The sequence below is a fragment of the Manis javanica genome, chromosome 16, assembly GCF_040802235.1.
Source record: "Manis javanica isolate MJ-LG chromosome 16, MJ_LKY, whole genome shotgun sequence".
NCBI lineage: Eukaryota > Metazoa > Chordata > Mammalia > Pholidota > Manidae > Manis > Manis javanica.
In genome coordinates, this window is record NC_133171.1 from 34,647,108 (window position 1) to 34,664,085 (window position 16,978).

The window sequence follows — 16,978 nt, forward strand, 5'->3', positions numbered from 1 at the left end:
GGTGTTAGTGCTCCGTGATGTTGGACTGGCCGCTTGAAGCTCTCAGGGCATTGGTAGTTAAGGTGTGATTCCTGTATTGCTGCTCCTGGTGTGAGCACTGGAGTTGCTGCTGTATTTTAAAAATAAATTTCAACTAAGTTGAGGAGCATTTTTTTTTAAAAACCCTTTTCCTACACTACCCTCCTGCCTCTGCCTGACCTTGGGAAGTTTTAGGGGCTGTCATTAGCTTCCTTTTCTTTCTCTGCCTCAGTGTCATTTGTTGTCAGTTGAAACAGACATTGTTGACATATTTAAAGAGGAGAAAACATCAGTATCTAATTTTGTTTATGAAATGAGGGAAAAGTAACTTATCTGGGGTTCCCCTTGAAGAAGTTTACAGACCTGAGTATATACTTAAATTATTATTTAATTAAAATAAAGCCATATTAGTTTGTAGTCTTGCATAGTGTATTTCATATTAGTGTGGAAGAAATAAGAGGTTGGAAAGCAATTACGTTTGGTGTTTGGAACCCAGAATCTTCAGAAGGTTATTTTATGTGAATACTTAGTTTCAAATATCTTATTTCTTAACTTTTCTCCTTATCAGATAGGAAAAGAACTAAAATAGGAACATAAACCTTAGCAAAAATTTCTTGGGAAAGCAAGTTTCTTTTGAGAAATGTGGATTATAAACCTTGGTACTTTCTCATTCTGTAGTTATAAATTCCCCAAAACTTTACTATCAGTTTTAGACCTAGTACACATAAAAGTAGATACTTTTTAAAACGCAGATCATGGCCTAAATTAAAAATCTCTGTAACACTTGGTAGTCTTTCTGTTAAAGGAAATTTAAGGTAATTTGATGTGAATAATAAATGTGCCTGTCAAAAATCACTGGCTTCATGATTTTCTATAACCAGGAAAAATCACCTTTAAGTTGACTTTATTCTGAAGAGAATACATGGGGAAATACATCTTTTCATGGGCCCATCATTTCCTTATTTCTGTTCTTTTAACAGGCAGTTTCTGAAATTAGGTATTCAGAAGTGATGCACTGAGAGATTAGGAAAAAGTGGTTTTACTCAAATAGATCACTTGTTCCTCTGGCTGTCACAGGTGACTTGCAAGGTGAAAGTTTTAGCAATGGAAATGATTTATTCTTGGTCTGCCCGCTTACGGATTAGTGCTTTCACCATAATTTTGTCAGAAGGAGCACTATTTCCAGGAGCTTGGGAGAAGAAAGATGCTCTTTTGAATTAGCTGTTCCACATTCCTGAGTTGTCTTGAATACTGTGATGTACAGGGGTGATGGGGCCAGGGCTGAACCTCTGGCCACCTTGGGTGTTCAAGCATCCTTCATTTGGGGTGGGCGGAGACAAGTGCAAGAACCATGTAATGCTGGATTACTGTTTCCTTGTGAAAATGACCACATTGTGGTCACGGAGAGGGCCTTTCTTTCATCATGCATTCTAAATAAGGTACTTCTCTTATCCAGGCCAGTAAACTGATTCTGATAGGGTTTTGACTTGGGTCACCCAGAAAGTAGATCTGTCATTTGGGCCTTGATTAATAGAACTTGATTAGTTTTTAAAGGTTAACCTTTTTTTAGTCTTCAGGAGGAGAGAAGTTGAATGTATCTTCTTTGCCTCACAGATTTCCAGTGAAGAAATATCCACCAAGAAGGAACAGTTATCTGAAGCACTTCAAACCATGCGGCTGTTTTTGGCTAAACATGGAGACAAGTATGTCGATTTTCATTAGCTCTTTTATCCATAGTAGTGAAGCGGTCTTAAATATGTTCATCAAAGCAGAGATGGTAAATTTTATTGAGATTTAAGAAATAGAATTCAATCACAACTTTACTTAATAATAACGACTATAAATTTAGCAATGTGTTACTTTTAGTCTTTACCAAAACTCTGAAATGTCCCTGTTATCCCCATATATTACTGACAAGACAACAGGCTCAGAGAGGGTATGGATTATTAGCTAGTGAGTGGTAGAAGCTCCAAGCCAAGTCTTAACTCTTAGTAATGATCTCTGAGACTTACCTGTTGGGAAGTATGTTCTTCATGTTCTTAGCGAAGACCTGTGGCAACCTGATTACTCATATTTTTGGTCCTACTTTTTGCAATAAGGCAAATACATATTTCATCTAATGCTTCAGGCTGGGAAGGAATTTACCCTTTTCTTAAACCGTTTTCAGTTTCTCCTCTAGGATTATTCCAAAATGACATTAATTTCTTTGTGAGTTTCCTCTTCATTCCTCCTGCAGCTTGAACAAGTTTCATCTTGAGTAATGGTACCTTTCCGTCACTTTTCCATGTTGGGACTAACAGTGGGATTTTTCCTTCTGTCAGATAACAGCACCTGGCTATTTTAGAAATTTGTATATGCTAAAGAAATGCTGATGTATTAGTTTATAACCTTTCCTTCAGCCTCTTTCTCACACAAGAGAAGGATTCTTAGATGATTAGGGAAATCCTGAATTTTCATATACAGTCACTCTGAGACTTGAGAGATCTGTATATGAGGTTACATTTTATTTTATGACCATGCGCTTTTTAGAAAAGCCTTCTACTTAGCAGAATCATTGAGCTTAGTATCATCTTTATCATTTGAAGACTTGCATTCCTCTTCTCATACTTTCTGGTTATTTTAGAATGACAGAAGAAGAAAGGAATGAACTGGAAAAACAAGTGAAAACTCTTCAAGAAAGTTATAATTTATTCTTTAGTGAATCTCTGAAACAACTACAAGAATCACAAAGCTTAAGAGATACAAAGGTAGAGGAGAAGGTAATATTATTTATTTAAAACATGAAGCTGCTTCAAGATTCTTAGTTTTACTGCATGATTGTAGAAATATATGTCAATGATAAATGATCTTGCATTGAACTGGACGGAGTGTGTTTACGTAGAGATTTCAGTGTTGTTTATTAAATGCAATCTTACACTTGCTGTCATCAGTTTCTATGACCTTTTAATCTCTGCCTTGCATGGTAAAAGAAAAGAATCATTCATTTTTCTAACTCTTCTCTTTAAAAGCCATTCTTCTGCTGCTCTGTTAGGTATTTTACCATATAAATGTGATGTTTTAATCATCTCTAAAGGTGGCAATGGAGTGTTACAGGATTTATTTGATTTTCAGAGGTAGCCGTGAGATTTGAGTGATACTGCACCCTATGTTACAGTGAGGATGCCCTAGCATCTTCTTAAAATAGAGCAGAAATTATTTAAAGTTCAGCCTGTCCTTAAGCTTTTAAAACCTGACCATACAAACTCATAATATTCAACACAATGTTCAGTATGAAAAAGTTATCTTTATGTATTCAATTCTCTTACTTGGCACACAATTTGTCGCATTTTGGGGATATGCAACAACTTTTCTGGCCTGTTAGTTTTTGACTGTGAAGCGGTCTGTATGCTGTAAACATGAATAGCATGGGGACTGACACTCTTCCATGTCAGTAGACTAATCCCTCCCGGGTGCAGAAAGCATGATTTGCTTCTAGGTGTGTTCTGTTTTCTCACTATCATCATCTACTCTATTATGTCCTCACTAACCTTTTTAATGTACACAGAATTAAATTTTCAATTCACAGATGCATGTTGTTTTCAAAGCTTTTATCATATCCTATCCTGTTGAATAGATCACTGACATAGATCACTTGTGCATTTGAGCTACCTAATATTCACAGCATTGCTGCGCCTTGGTAAGTAGAGGATTTCTATGTTGAAGAGTATTCCATATTAAAAAATGCAAACTATGTTTCATGAAACTGCCCACCGTTGTGTCACAGACTGACCTGGGACTTTTGTATTTTCCTTTCAGCTGGATAAAGTGATTGCAGGCACCATTGATCAGAAAACTGGAGAAGTCCTTTCAGTCTTTCAGGCAGTTTTAAAAGGCCTTATTGACTATGACACAGGAATCAGGTTGCTTGAGACACAGCTAATGATTTCTGGTCTAATTTCACCAGAATTAAGAAAATGCTTTGACCTCAAAGAAGCCAAACACCATGGCCTTATTGATGAGCAAGTTCTGTGCCAACTCGAAGAATTAAACCAAGCAAAGGAGATTATTTCTGCTGTGTCATCCCCCACCATTCCAGTGCTAGATGCTCTGGCTCAAGGCAGGCTATCAGAACCCATGGCCATCCGGGTACTTGAGATTCTGGTTTCCACGGGCTTTCTAGTTGTGCCAGCCACAGGAGAGCAGCTGACCCTGCAGAAGGCCTTCCAACAGTACTGGCTGTCCTCAGCATTATTTTCTAAAGTCCTGGAAAGGCAAAATATGTGTAAAGATCTTATTGACCCCTGCACCTCTGAGAAGGTGTCTTTAGTAGACATTCTACAAAGAAGTATCTTACAGGAGAACACTGGGCTGCGGCTTCTACCTGTGAGACCGCAAGAAGGAGGCAGAATAACATTAAAATGTGGAAGAAAAATAAGCATTTTAAGGGCTGCTCATGAAGGTCTCATAGACCGTGAAACCATGTTTAGGTTATTAGGTGCACAGCTTCTCTCTGGAGGTCTGATCGCCTGCAACTCTGGTCAGAGAATGACTGTCGAAGAAGCTGTGGCAGAAGGGGTGATTGACAGAGACACTGCTCATAGTATTCTCATGTATCAAGTTCGAACGGGTGGAATCATCCACTCCAACCCTGCCAAACGTTTAACTGTAGATGAAGCAGTCCAGTGTGATTTAATAACTTCTAGCAGCGCTCTGCTGGTGCTGGAGGCTCAGCGAGGCTATGTCGGACTCATTTGGCCACACTCTGGTGAAATATTTCCCACATCTTTTATCTTGCAGCAAGGATTGATTACAAATGAATTGGCCTACAAAATCCTGAATGGCAGGCAGAAGATAGCTGCCCTTTATATTCCAGAAACTTCTCAAGTCATTGATTTGGATGTTGCTAAGCAGCTTGGAATTATAGATAACAACACGGCATCGATTTTAAAAAGTATAATCCTGCCTGATAAAATGCCAGAGTTGGAAGATTTAGAAGCTTGTAAAAATGCCAGAGGATGGCTCTTTTTTTGTAAATTCCATCCATTTCCAGTCGATGATTACAGGCAAGAAGAGGATGTTTCTGATGGAGAAGAGCCAGTGACAACTCCGAGCTCAGAACAAACTAAACTATTATTCCTGTCTTATTTGATGATAAATAGCTATATGGATGCAAACACAGGGCAGAGGCTTTTACTGTATGATGGAGACTTGAACGAAGCCGTTGCTGAGCTCCTGGAAGGCTGTAGCACAGGACGTGGTGAGGACTTGCCCGTGAAAGAACGTCTTGATGTCTTAAGACTCCCTGGTGTATTTCTGAGCAATGCTTCAGGTACAGAAAAGGATGAAAGCACAACTTCACCAAATAGTTTTGATAAATATCATTGCAAAGAACCTAAAGAAATCCCTGAAAATAGAAACCATGCCATAGATGAAGAGTTAAATGAAATGGGAAATAATGCCACCAGAAATGAACTTCATCCGTCAGAAGACCTGGCGAATGTAGTGATAACTGATAATAAAGTTAAGAATTCATCCAATGTGTGTGTACCCAATCCTGTATCATATCTAACAGGGTCTGGACTTGCAGAAGTGAGTATGCTTAGACAAGACCCTGAACACATACTTGAAAAGTATAAAAATCAGAGCCAGGTTGAAACAAATGAACATGCAGATGGATGTAGTCATTCTAAAAACATTCAAAACTTTGCAAGTGATTTGATAATAAATCCTATTGTGAAATCAAAAACTAGTAGAATCTGTGATTTGAATGAAACAGAGAAGGAAGATAATATGAGCAAGGATTCAGCTATCTTTGACTATTCCCCCAGGCTAAGTGCCTTGTTAAGTCATGATAAATTGAGGAATGATCAGGGAAGTGGTAACGATGTTCACACCACAGAGAACCATGGAAATAAATGTGAAGCCCCTCATGACCAAACCATGTTGTTAGGCCAAAGAGTGGGAGAAACATTTCAAGACCAGTTTCTGGGAATTGCAGCTATCAGCATCAGTTTACAGGGAGAACCCTCTCAACAGAAATCTGTAAATATTGGTACTAGCGCTTGTCAGGTACAGTATCACAATGATAAATGTATTTCAGATACTTATGGTGAGGATGAAAAAATGCATGCTGTTTCCCCAAAGAAACCTGCAGACGAGCAGAGTGAGTCCAAAGTGGAAGAGTACACCTTTGCTGTGACTTCAAAGGGCCATAGCGACAATACATCTCACGTCTGTGGTGCACCCTTGTGTGAAGAAACCATCAGCGCTGGTGACTATGAAACATCGCTACTGGATGATCAGCAGAGGGTCTCAGAAACAGACACCGAGAGTGATGACGATTTTTATGATACCCCCTTGTTTGAAGATGATGACCATGATTCTCTGCTCCTGGAAGCTGACGACTGTGACTGTCTGCAGCCTGAGGACTATGATACCCTGCAGGAGGAAAATGAGGGGGTGGCTCCTCCTGGTGATATATGTTATGATGCTCCAAAAGAGAATGAAAACCCGGCAATGACCCAGGAGGGATTAGTTGATCGCTTAAGCATGAAGAGAGAAGTGCAGTCTGCTCAGGATTTTTTCTTAGATTTTGAGAAAGTGGAGTTAGATCCTGGTGAAAGAATACGTTTACATTCAGGTAACTCATACAAGGTAAATGGGCAGTTGCTGGAAAGTGGATCGGAAAGGGAAAGTATGAATAACCTTGAAGGGGATGAGTCTGACTCCTTGACTGATTATGGAATTGTAGGAAGTAAAGAGAGCATCAGTGCTCCGTTAAAATTCGATGACACTGGGTGTTGGAGGGAGAGAAAGGAAGAGTATGGAACTGGACAAGAATTTAAATTTGACACTGGTCATTTAGACTCTATGCAAAATGAAGAACTTTGTGGGGGTTACACATGTGACAGTAATGATCAGGATGATGACCACAATTTTGACAACGATGGCAGTGATGAAGGAATAGAAGGTGAGAATGAAAAGCCCACATGCCAAGATGAGGCTGAAGACACAGATAACCCATCGTGTGCCACCACTGTAAAGGAAAACAGAAGCAGTCATGAAAATCAAAGTATTAATAAAATGTTTCTCCTGGATAAAATGCATAATTATAATTCCTTAGAGAACCAGCAAGGTGTGAATGTTTTACAGCTAGAATCAACTAGTAAAAGTAGCTTAGTTCCCGAAAGAAGCAGCCTTCCAGAATATACAGTGGAGGTTGTTAGGAAAAGCAAAGATCTGTCGAGTTGTGAGATGCTCTTTAAGAATATATTGCTGCCTGTCATTAAAGACACTGAATCAGAAAACATCTTTGGCCCTGTAAATATTTTACATAATACTAATGTCTGTTCAACTTCTGAGTTAGATAATGATCTAATGAACGTGAAGTTTAAATTGATTGAAGGGCTGGAATCTACTGACTCTGTGAAAGATGGAGGTCAATATTTTGAGAATGTAATGTTTCGGGTTGACTCATCCTTTGATGAAACCATTTGTCCTGAGCCCGACTTAGAAGGAAAACCTTCTGAGGAAAGCCATTTGTCACCCACAGCCGTTGTAACCAACAAAGGTCATCAAGGACATGGAAGAGATGTAATTAACAAGAAAGATGACAATAATGTGTTAATAGAAGATGAAACATCAATTCATGAAACGTGCTCTAATGAAAAAGTGCTTATGGAAGGTCTTGTAGATGATAAATATTTGAAACTTTTGCCTTGTAAAAGTAAAAGGGAGAGTCTTGATTCAGCTAATAGTCAGTTTCCATATCTACCCATTACAAACAAGGAAGAACAGAATCAGAAAGGAAACCTTAAAAAAGCAACCATGACTCTTAAAGATGAACAGAAGAATCTACAAACAATGGTTAATGAAAGTCCTGTTCAGTTTGAGAATCTTGAAGAAATATTTGACGCATCAATTTCCAAAGTGATCAGTGACGACATGAGCTCAGACGTTATGTTGTCTGAAGGGACTCAAACTGTTGAGAAAGATTCACTCACTGACAGGCCTGAGAAAGAGCTTGATCTGTTTACTTATTTGAAGCATTGTGCTAAAAGTGTAAAAGCAAAAGATGTTCTGAAACCAAAGGAAGATAGCCCAAGCTGTATTCTAGCAGCTTCCCCTCCCATGGGAGCGCACTTACAGTTCGAAGTCAGTGATACAATAGAGAAGACAGCACTTACCCACAAAGTCTCATCTCTACATGAGACGGTGCAGTGGAATGATCTTTGTACAAAAGAAAGTATCTCAGAAGAAGAAACAGAAGTTCCTGAGCTCACACCAGAAAGAGATGAAAGCCCTCTATTAGTCTTACCTCTCAGTAATGTGGAAGGTCTTGGGAAAAATAATGATTTTGTTCAGTCAGACATCTCTACAAATGGAAAAAGAAATGGTAACTCCTGTATCAATAAGAAAGGAAGAATGGAGCAAGCGCCACCCAAAGAAGAAGCCTTGTCTCCAGGACTCCAAGAAAAGGAGGTTCGGGTTCCTGAATTACCTCAGGTATTCATTGAGGATGTAAAGGATATTTTTAGAAGTAGATTGAAAGATGGCCATGTGAATCCTCAAGAGGCTGGAGAAACTTCAACCTGTGCAGACATTAAAATTTTAATTCAAAACTTAGTGAAAAGAGTTAGCACATCACAGACAATAAATGAAGCATCTAAAGTACCTAGTGACTCTAAGATTGGTGACTGTTCTGAAATTTCCCCCATGAATAACTCACCAGACCTTAAAGAAAAGTATAGAGATGATGCATTCTGTATTTCAAGTCTGAAGTCTGAGCTTCTCCTTGATATACTTAAGCAAAATCAGGATAGCCAAAAAATTATGGGAGCCTTTGAACTGATAAGAGAAGTAACTCAGATAGGGTGTAACTTAGAGAAAAGAGCTATCCCATCTAAAGTTCTTTCACTGCAACTTGAACATATTTTCTACAAGCTGCTAGCTGATGCGTATTCAGAGCAAGTACAACAGGTTGGAGACCTGAATCAAAAATCATCTGCTGCTTCTGATACGGTGGGTGAAAAGCCACACATTCTTGATGATCTTAAAAGCAAAGAAGGAAACCATTGTTCCTCTAATTTACAAAATGTAAAAGAAATTGGACAAGAAAATTCCACTGTGTGTGCATCAGCCTTGCCAAGAGATGAGAAGCCAGAGGCATTGCACAATTATTTCCCAAACCATCTGGAATGTTTTTCAGGGTCAAAAGGAATGACTTCTGGAAGTAGCTCAATGGAACAAGTAAGTTGACTTTACATTTTATATGGCAGTAGCTGCATGAAATGTTTAAGAATAAACCCATACATTTTATTTACTTTAAAAATCTGCATAAAGGCTATTGAATTAAAATTTCCAAATTTTTATTTAGTTTTCCAGTGAGCTACAGCAGTGTTTATAACACACATCAAAAGTCCATGAGTATTTGGTTTTACTTCAAGATATGAAGCCCCCTTAGATACCCAGGGTTCTCTGGATAAGAATCTAGAAGCTTTGAAGAAACAACTTAAACTTAAAGGGGTGGGACTGGAATTAGACTTAGTGCTTAAGTAAAAATATCACATGCTGTGCACCTGTTATTATTTCTTGATGCACCCAGGCATTGTTTCTAGTATGATAACCTATATACACATATCAAATATGTTAATAGACAAATTACGACTAACTGCTGTTTTGATGTCCTTTTGCAGAATTGTTTGTGTCACAGGTTTCAAGAACTTAAGAAAATGGAATGTTTCTTCCTGTCGGTCAGAAGTTCCATCTCTTAGACATGCATGGCCAGCATTCTTTTGAGTAGTTTCATCCAAACATGGTCTTCTTCCTTGCATATGGGACATGCTCTTACTTTCTGTATCACGTCGCTCAGTCTGTATCCCACTGCTATCATGTTTACAGCATACTTAGAAAAGCTTAAAAAATTGTGTTCTAATTTTACATCTAGAACTTGCAAAATGTATTCTAATAGGGAGCTGTCAACAACAGGAAGTTTATGGCCACACATTTCAGATGCTTTTGGTTTGGGTCCACTTCAGGTCATGGCAGAGCGTCAGCAGGAGTACAGAGAGAGGCTCCAGGGGATATGTGATCTCCTCACCCAGACTGAAAACCACCTGATTGGTCACCGAGAAGCCTTCGTGATTGGAGATGGCACAGTTGAGTTGAAGAAGTACCAGTCCAAGCAAGAGGTAAAATTTGGTTTTGCATCAGCAGTTTGATTACTAACTTTGATATTAATAATTGATACTAATTTTGATTACATTTCATCATTAAACTTGATTGCCATTGTTCAGAAAGCAGTTAGGATTATTGAAAAAAAAGCCATCATTTTAGCTTTACTGAGGCAAGGCATATTTAGATTCCTCCAGACCTGAGCTCTCAGCTTTCTACAAAGTTAAGTTATATTTCTAACTTCATGCAAGCCAGGTCATTTTCTTGACTGGTTTTGTGTGAAATACTGAGTGGGGGAGATGTAAAGGAGGTTTGGTAATGGAAGTGACCTGTGTGATGAGTTCAAACTTGGGTCCATTTAAGGCCAACCCACTCATCTGCAAATTAGGTAAAATAGACATCAGTTAGGGTTCTTTCTCTTAGTTCCTTCTTGCTCATTTCGTCTTTATCTACAGTCTCTTCCTTTTCACTGAAGTAAACAAACAATAATAACAGATAGAGATATTTTTATTTTGGTGTCAGAAGAAAGAACATTCTCATTGTAACTAGGCAGCTCTTGGTTCAAATCCCAGACTTGACACATTGTTAGCTTTATAACAGTCTTTTGTAGCCTCAGTTTCCTCACTGGTCATGCTTGCATTGATTGTAAGAATTTAGTAAATGCTGTGTGTTAAATGACTAACACAGTTAAGGTCACATTGCAGTGGCTCAGTAAATTGGAGCTCTTCTCTTCCAATTCAAAAACTTTTCAGAAAAATGGGAAGTGGCTTAAAATGAAAGCATGGAAAAATAGTATGAAATGGCAAGCACAGTGCAATGTAGAGAATGAAAATACAAAGTAAATATGGGAGAGAAGAGGAAAAATTACAGAGAGAAATCTAGACAGAGGAGAGCTATAACTGCTGAAGATAGATTCAAATTTTGAGCTTCCTAGAAGCGGGGGCAAAGAAGCAAACATTAAAGAGCTCTGGTGTTTAGAAGAAGAAAGTATGTTAGTTCACTGGGAGAACTATTTTGTTTTTATCCTAAGTAACAGATGTACATTAAAAAATAAATGCTTAGGAACAGACTAAATAATATTACCATGTGTTTAAAAGCTCTTGTAAATGTGTTTATATAACATAAAAAAATCTGGTGTGTATAAACTTGCATGGATTATACATTGAATGCTTCATTATTTTCAGTGTTTTACCAGGCATATCCCTTTGTTAAACATGAAAATCTCATACTGTTCTTTAATGCTATTGAAATTTCAAATTATATTAAATATTGTGATATAAACAAGCCAACTCCAATAAACATTGAATATGCATTTTCAACCTATAGATTCTCCTTCTCTGCTCATGCCTTCTTTTAGGATCACAATTCTGGAAGAATTAAGTCAGTGATAATATGATTTGTTTTGTGTGTGTGTTTTACAAGGAATTACAGAAAGATATCCAGGGCAGTGCACTGGCGCTGGCAGAAGTAGTGAAGAACACGGAGAACTTCTTAAAAGAGAATGGTGAAAAGCTGTCACGAGAAGAGAAAGCTTTGATTGAGCAGAAACTCAGTGAAGCCAAGATGAAGTGTGAACAGCTTAATTTAAAGGCAGAACAGTCGAAAAAGGAACTGGATAAAGTTGTGACAACAGCAATTAAAGAAGAAACTGAAAAGGTCCTTATTCAAATACATGGTACCCTGTTGCTTTGTGAAAATGATTAGTGTAACAACTCCCTGATCTAGTAAGTGGTATCAGGCAGTAGTGGGCAATGATTAGCACCAGGAACTGGAATTTTAGGTTTCCGGGTATGTAACTGACCGGATACTGCAAAAAGTTTAAAGCACTGGCTTTGCTTAACTTAAAAAAAAAAAAAAAATGCAGTGGGATTGTGAACCTTTCTACTTGTGAAATATGGGAGGACCCATTCAATTACAGTTAAAATTTCAGGATATATTTTTAAGAACAGTGGAAACTTCACAGTAACTGTGGCTCTAAGGTTCAGTTTCATTGGGTTCAGCTGTCAGTGTGCGTAGTTGTCGGTTACGTCCACTCTAATTTAAGGGATCTTTTGGAATGTCCTGAATGCCTCAGCCTGTGTTCGGAATACCTACTGTGAACTCCCCCTGCCCAGGTTGCGGCTGTGAAGCAGCTGGAAGAGAGTAAAACCAAGATAGAAGACCTTCTGGACTGGCTGTCAAATGTTGACAGAGACTCAGAAAGGGCCGGGATGGAGCAGAAACAGGTCATCGAGCAGAACGGGACTCATTTTCAAGAAGGTGACAGCAAGTTGGTGATTGGAGAAGAGGGTGAAGTTAACGGTAACCTGTTGGAAACTGATGTTGATGTGCCAGTTGGAACCACTGAGGATAATCTGAACCAGCAATACCAGAAAGTGAAGGTTTGTTGCTTTAAACACAGTGATATAGTTAAATTCTATTTTCAGGTCTGTAACAATGGGAACTAAGCACAGAGTTATCTTTTTAAACCTTAATGACTTTTGAGAGTAAAGTCTTTTTTTTACTAGATTTATCATTATGTTAAATATAAATTGTCAAATGGAAGATGAGAATACTAAGCAGATCAAAAATCATGGGAAATAAATTGTTCAACAAACATGGCATTCTTATAAGTGAGGCAGGGTTATAAGGAATTCATAGAAATAGTAATAATAGCAAATATTTATAGAGAAACTACAGTGGGCCCCGCATTTTCCAAGCGCTTCCGTGTTAAACTCATTTGGTTCTCCCAACTCTCTCTGAGGTTATAATGATCACGTTACAGAGAAAATGGGAAACGGTAACTTACAGAAGTGAAGTAACTTGCTCAAGGTTAAACATCTAGAAGGGATGGAGTTTGGATTTAAAGCTAGGCCTTGAGCTCAGTCACTGTGCTACATTCAAATCCATGTTCCAGACCAGCGTGCGGGGCCGTCTCAGCTCGCTCCGGCTCCCTCTGAGCCTCTGCTCCTCTCTGATGAGCTCTGAGTTCATCTCCCCAGTGACGGCCATGGTTGAGAGGAGGAATGAGAGCCCTTCTAAAAGCCACAGTGCGATGGAGACTAAAGCTGACATTAATGCTCTGACGGGAGCACAGGCAACTTTGAAAAGCCATCTTAAAGTGTCACGTAATTGATAATTCTGTTTCTGCATTTGGTATTTGGTAGTCAGATGACTGGACTTTACTTTTCCAGTTCTCTGTGTTTTCCTCCAAGTCTTTGTCTTTGGAGTCTTTGGAATAGAAGGCTGTCTGTGAAGTTTTTATATTACAGAAAAAATTAAACCGGAAGAATGGAAGTATTTACTGTATATACTTTCAAGAGACTATTACAGAACATTTATTGTATTTATCTCTTAAAATGAAAAATCTAATGAGTTCCTAAAGGAACCTTATGAGTCAGTTAGAAAGAAGTCGGGGAAGGTTAGTGACTTGACCCAAGTAGAAGAGACCAGTGGGTGGACTCAAACATGACGATGCCTCGCAGGAAAGCCACTATGTGACATCTGCCTTCTGATATTCTCAGTTCTAAAAATATGGGACTCCAAAAGTGCTTCAGAAACGCCCAATCCCCTGGTGGGCTGGGGGGATAGCGGAGTGTGACCAGGCTCTGTTTGTGGCTCTCTCCAGCTGCGCCATATGTTCTGGGCCAAGCCATCCTCTTCCTTCAGCTTGGATTCATCATCTGTAACAGGAAGGGGTGGACCAGATAACTTATAAGGTGTTTATGTGTCTATCCAGCCTGTGTGCAAAAGGCCTCCTGGCAGGTAGTATATAAATATAATTCAAGTACCAAAGATACAATCTTTGGGAGAAAAGTTATTTAGACAAAAATATTTCTCATGTGCCCAAGGTGTGGCAGGCATTGTTACAGGTCACGAGGATATGAATATTAATAATGAGTCTCTTCTCTGCTATTTGGGATCAGACCTTGTAAGTGATCCACAGCTGTGCTTCTCAATTCTATTAACGCCATAGAATACATGTATTATTCTTATTTTACCCCTGTGTGCCAGCACTGTTCTGGGTTCTTGAGATTCCCCAGTGAGCAAAATGAATTCCCTGTCACGGTGTTTGCACACTAGGAGGGCGAGGATGATAGGGTGATAAATGCCTAAATTCTATGGGATTTGGAATGTTAGAAGGTAGCAACTTTTTGCTTAGAGAAGTAAATGGACTGGGTACAGGTGGGTGAGTGTGGGACTCGGGGCCACTTTTCAGTGTTCAGTAGGAACATTCCAGTAGGCCACACGGAGGTTTGTGCAAAGACTTAGAGTAGATGGGGGTTTCTTAGCAGATATCTGAGGGAAGGGCTGTTGCCAGATAAGAACAATTGTAGAAGAAAGTCCTAAAGTGCCTGACAAGGTGGGGTTAGGGTGGTGGGTGGAGAGGCTGACTGCCTGGGGTGGTGTGGAAGAGGACCGGGTCATGGAAGGAACTCTGAGGTAAGGTGACCGTGTCGTCTGGCCCATGTGGGCCTTAGATGTGAAAAATGGCCCAAAAGATTATTATCCTTTTTGCCATATTTGTATGGCATACTGGGGTGAATGGAAAAAGCTGCCATGAGTAGAGAGAAGGGACTCCTGCTGCCTAAGGCCCACCCTAAAGCTGCCCTGAAGGCCAAGGTGATCGATAGCCCTGCACACCTGTGGCCTGTTTGCACAGCACATCTGCCAGAAGCCCTGTCCTTTGCCTTCTGGGTGGATTTTAATCCCTGGCACATGCCAGATTCTCCAGGAAGTGTTCTACACACATGCTCTCATGTGGTCCTTTCAGCAAACTTATAATGGGTAGAGGTTACTGTCTTCATTTTCCATATGTGGAAAGCCGGGACCTTGGAGAAACCAGGTCGCCCCAGTACTCTCTTTTACTGTATATACTCCTCTAATTTTTACTGCGCTTCTCTGAATGTATGTTGTTCTTGCTTAATTATTGTCATAGTGCTTTTTTATAGCTTTAAAATTAACAAATTCTGTTTTTCCCATTTAAATGTCTTTTCAAGATCATTTCCTAATAAAAGTATTATTACTTACTTGCTAGTTAGGGGGAGACATCAGCAATCCCTTTAGGGTGGTTGTGAGGGTGCAATAGTAACATGAGATTGAGATTTTAGATTCTAAAATGATTTAGGATAGGAAGAGAAATTTACATTTTTTCCAAAATTCTCAAAAACAGGATTTGTCCTGTGTGATTAAGTACTTTCTGGAGAAGATGGAAATCTCCTTAAAAATAGGATTAGTGTGCTCAGAGTTTGCTCTTCTGAAATTCACTAGTAAGAGGGAAATGCTCTGCTCCTTGAGAAGGTTAATGAGACTGTCAGTCTGAGGCGTCAGGGTGTGGCGCCATCCTGCTTCCACGTGGCTTTGTGCTCCTGTAGGCCCGACATGAGAAGATCATCTCTCAGCATCAAGCCATCCTCATGGCCGCCCAGTCTGCGCAAGCCTTGCTTGAGAAACAGGGCCACTGTCTCTCTCCGGAGGAGAAAGAGAAACTACAGAAGAACATGCACGAGCTGAAAGTGCAGTATGAAACCGCCCTGGCCAAGTCGGAGAAGAAGATGAAGTTAACGCATTCTCTGCAGGAGGAGTTAGAAAATTTCGATGCTGATTACAGTGAATTTGAGCACTGGCTGCAACAGGCAGAACAAGAACTTGAAAATCTGCAAGCAGGTGCAGACGACTTCAGCGGCTTACTGACCAAATTGAAGAGGCAGAAGAGCTTCTCCGAAGACGTGATTTCCCACAAAGGCGACTTGCGGTACATCACCATTTCTGGAAACAGAGTGTTAGAAGCAGCCAAATCGTGCAGCAAGACAGATGGCAGTGGCGTGGCCGACCAGGAGGGCATCAACACCTCTGCAGCCCACAGAGAGGTCCAGAACAAACTGGATCATGCTACCGATCGGTTCAAGTCTCTCTACTCTAAGGTAATTTTATTTTAGTTTTTAAGGGGAAATTAGTTTTTAATGATAGTTTTCACTTTGTCCTCTTAATTTTTGTTTTGAAATTAGAGGCAAAAAACCCAAAAGCTGAAGCTGAGAAAACAAGGAAGTTTTATCATATTTCTCTGTCTTTTTTACCTGCTTTATTTCTGCAAATGTGTTTAAAGATCAGGAACCTAAAGTTGATTTTGAGAGTGATTTCCAGGCTGCCCTCACTAAAGCCCGCTAATGTCCACTTTGGCCACAAGATGGCGCTTACATTTCGGCTCTAAGCCAAGAGTGGCCTGCTAATTTGCAGCCTCTCAGGCTGGAGAACTAAAGTTTCATTTCGGATAATTCCCTTCACAAATACTATATATATTTGTTTTATTTTACAGATATTTTCATTCAGTGCATTATTGTAATACCCAGCGGCTGACAAACTGTTTCAGCTTCTCTTATTCTTGTGCATAAGTGAAGGGTTTTGTTTAAATACAAAACAAAACTAAGATAACATTTCCCTGTTACAAGTATAAGCTGAGCAGACTGACCAAGTTGAATAGACGATTTGAAGAGCGTCATTGACTCTTGGCCTTTTTGCTTCATTCTAACGTGGTTATTTGTCCTCCTTGTGCAAAATCAATCTTGTATAACACATGGAAATCATATATTAAGCATCTTGAAAACCTTTTCATCAAATGTGTTTACCCAGCATATCAAGCTAAGTGGGAATGTGCCTTGATAGGTCAGCCTCTGGTGATTGACAGCTAAATACTTTATAATGGGTTAAGTCTCAGCCCTGGTAAATATGTTTTTGAATTGGTATAAATTTAGGACTGTCTTTTCATTTTTATGGCTAACCTTTTGACTTGTTAGAGGATTCGTCTTCACACAAAAGAAAAAACATGTTA

The 16,978-nt window shown here is 39.3% G+C and overlaps 1 protein-coding gene across 28 annotated transcripts in view; it reads left to right on the forward strand.

The window, feature by feature from the left end:
* Positions 1-16,978, forward strand: part of DST (dystonin) — a 397,695-nt gene that overhangs the window by 268,368 nt on the left and 112,349 nt on the right. For 22 of the 28 annotated variants that reach the window (XM_073224747.1, XM_073224742.1, XM_073224734.1 and 19 more), the window contains 7 exons: positions 1,633-1,721; positions 2,642-2,777; positions 3,814-9,246; positions 10,035-10,187; positions 11,593-11,826; positions 12,285-12,551; positions 15,525-16,073. In XM_073224747.1, the coding sequence (XP_073080848.1) occupies positions 1,633-1,721; positions 2,642-2,777; positions 3,814-9,246; positions 10,035-10,187; positions 11,593-11,826; positions 12,285-12,551; positions 15,525-16,073 (6,861 nt within the window). The remainder of the gene's footprint in view (positions 1-1,632; positions 1,722-2,641; positions 2,778-3,813; positions 9,247-10,034; positions 10,188-11,592; positions 11,827-12,284; positions 12,552-15,524; positions 16,074-16,978) is intronic. The other 6 variants (XM_073224755.1, XM_036998384.2, XM_036998385.2 and 3 more) reach the window with 1 other exon arrangement.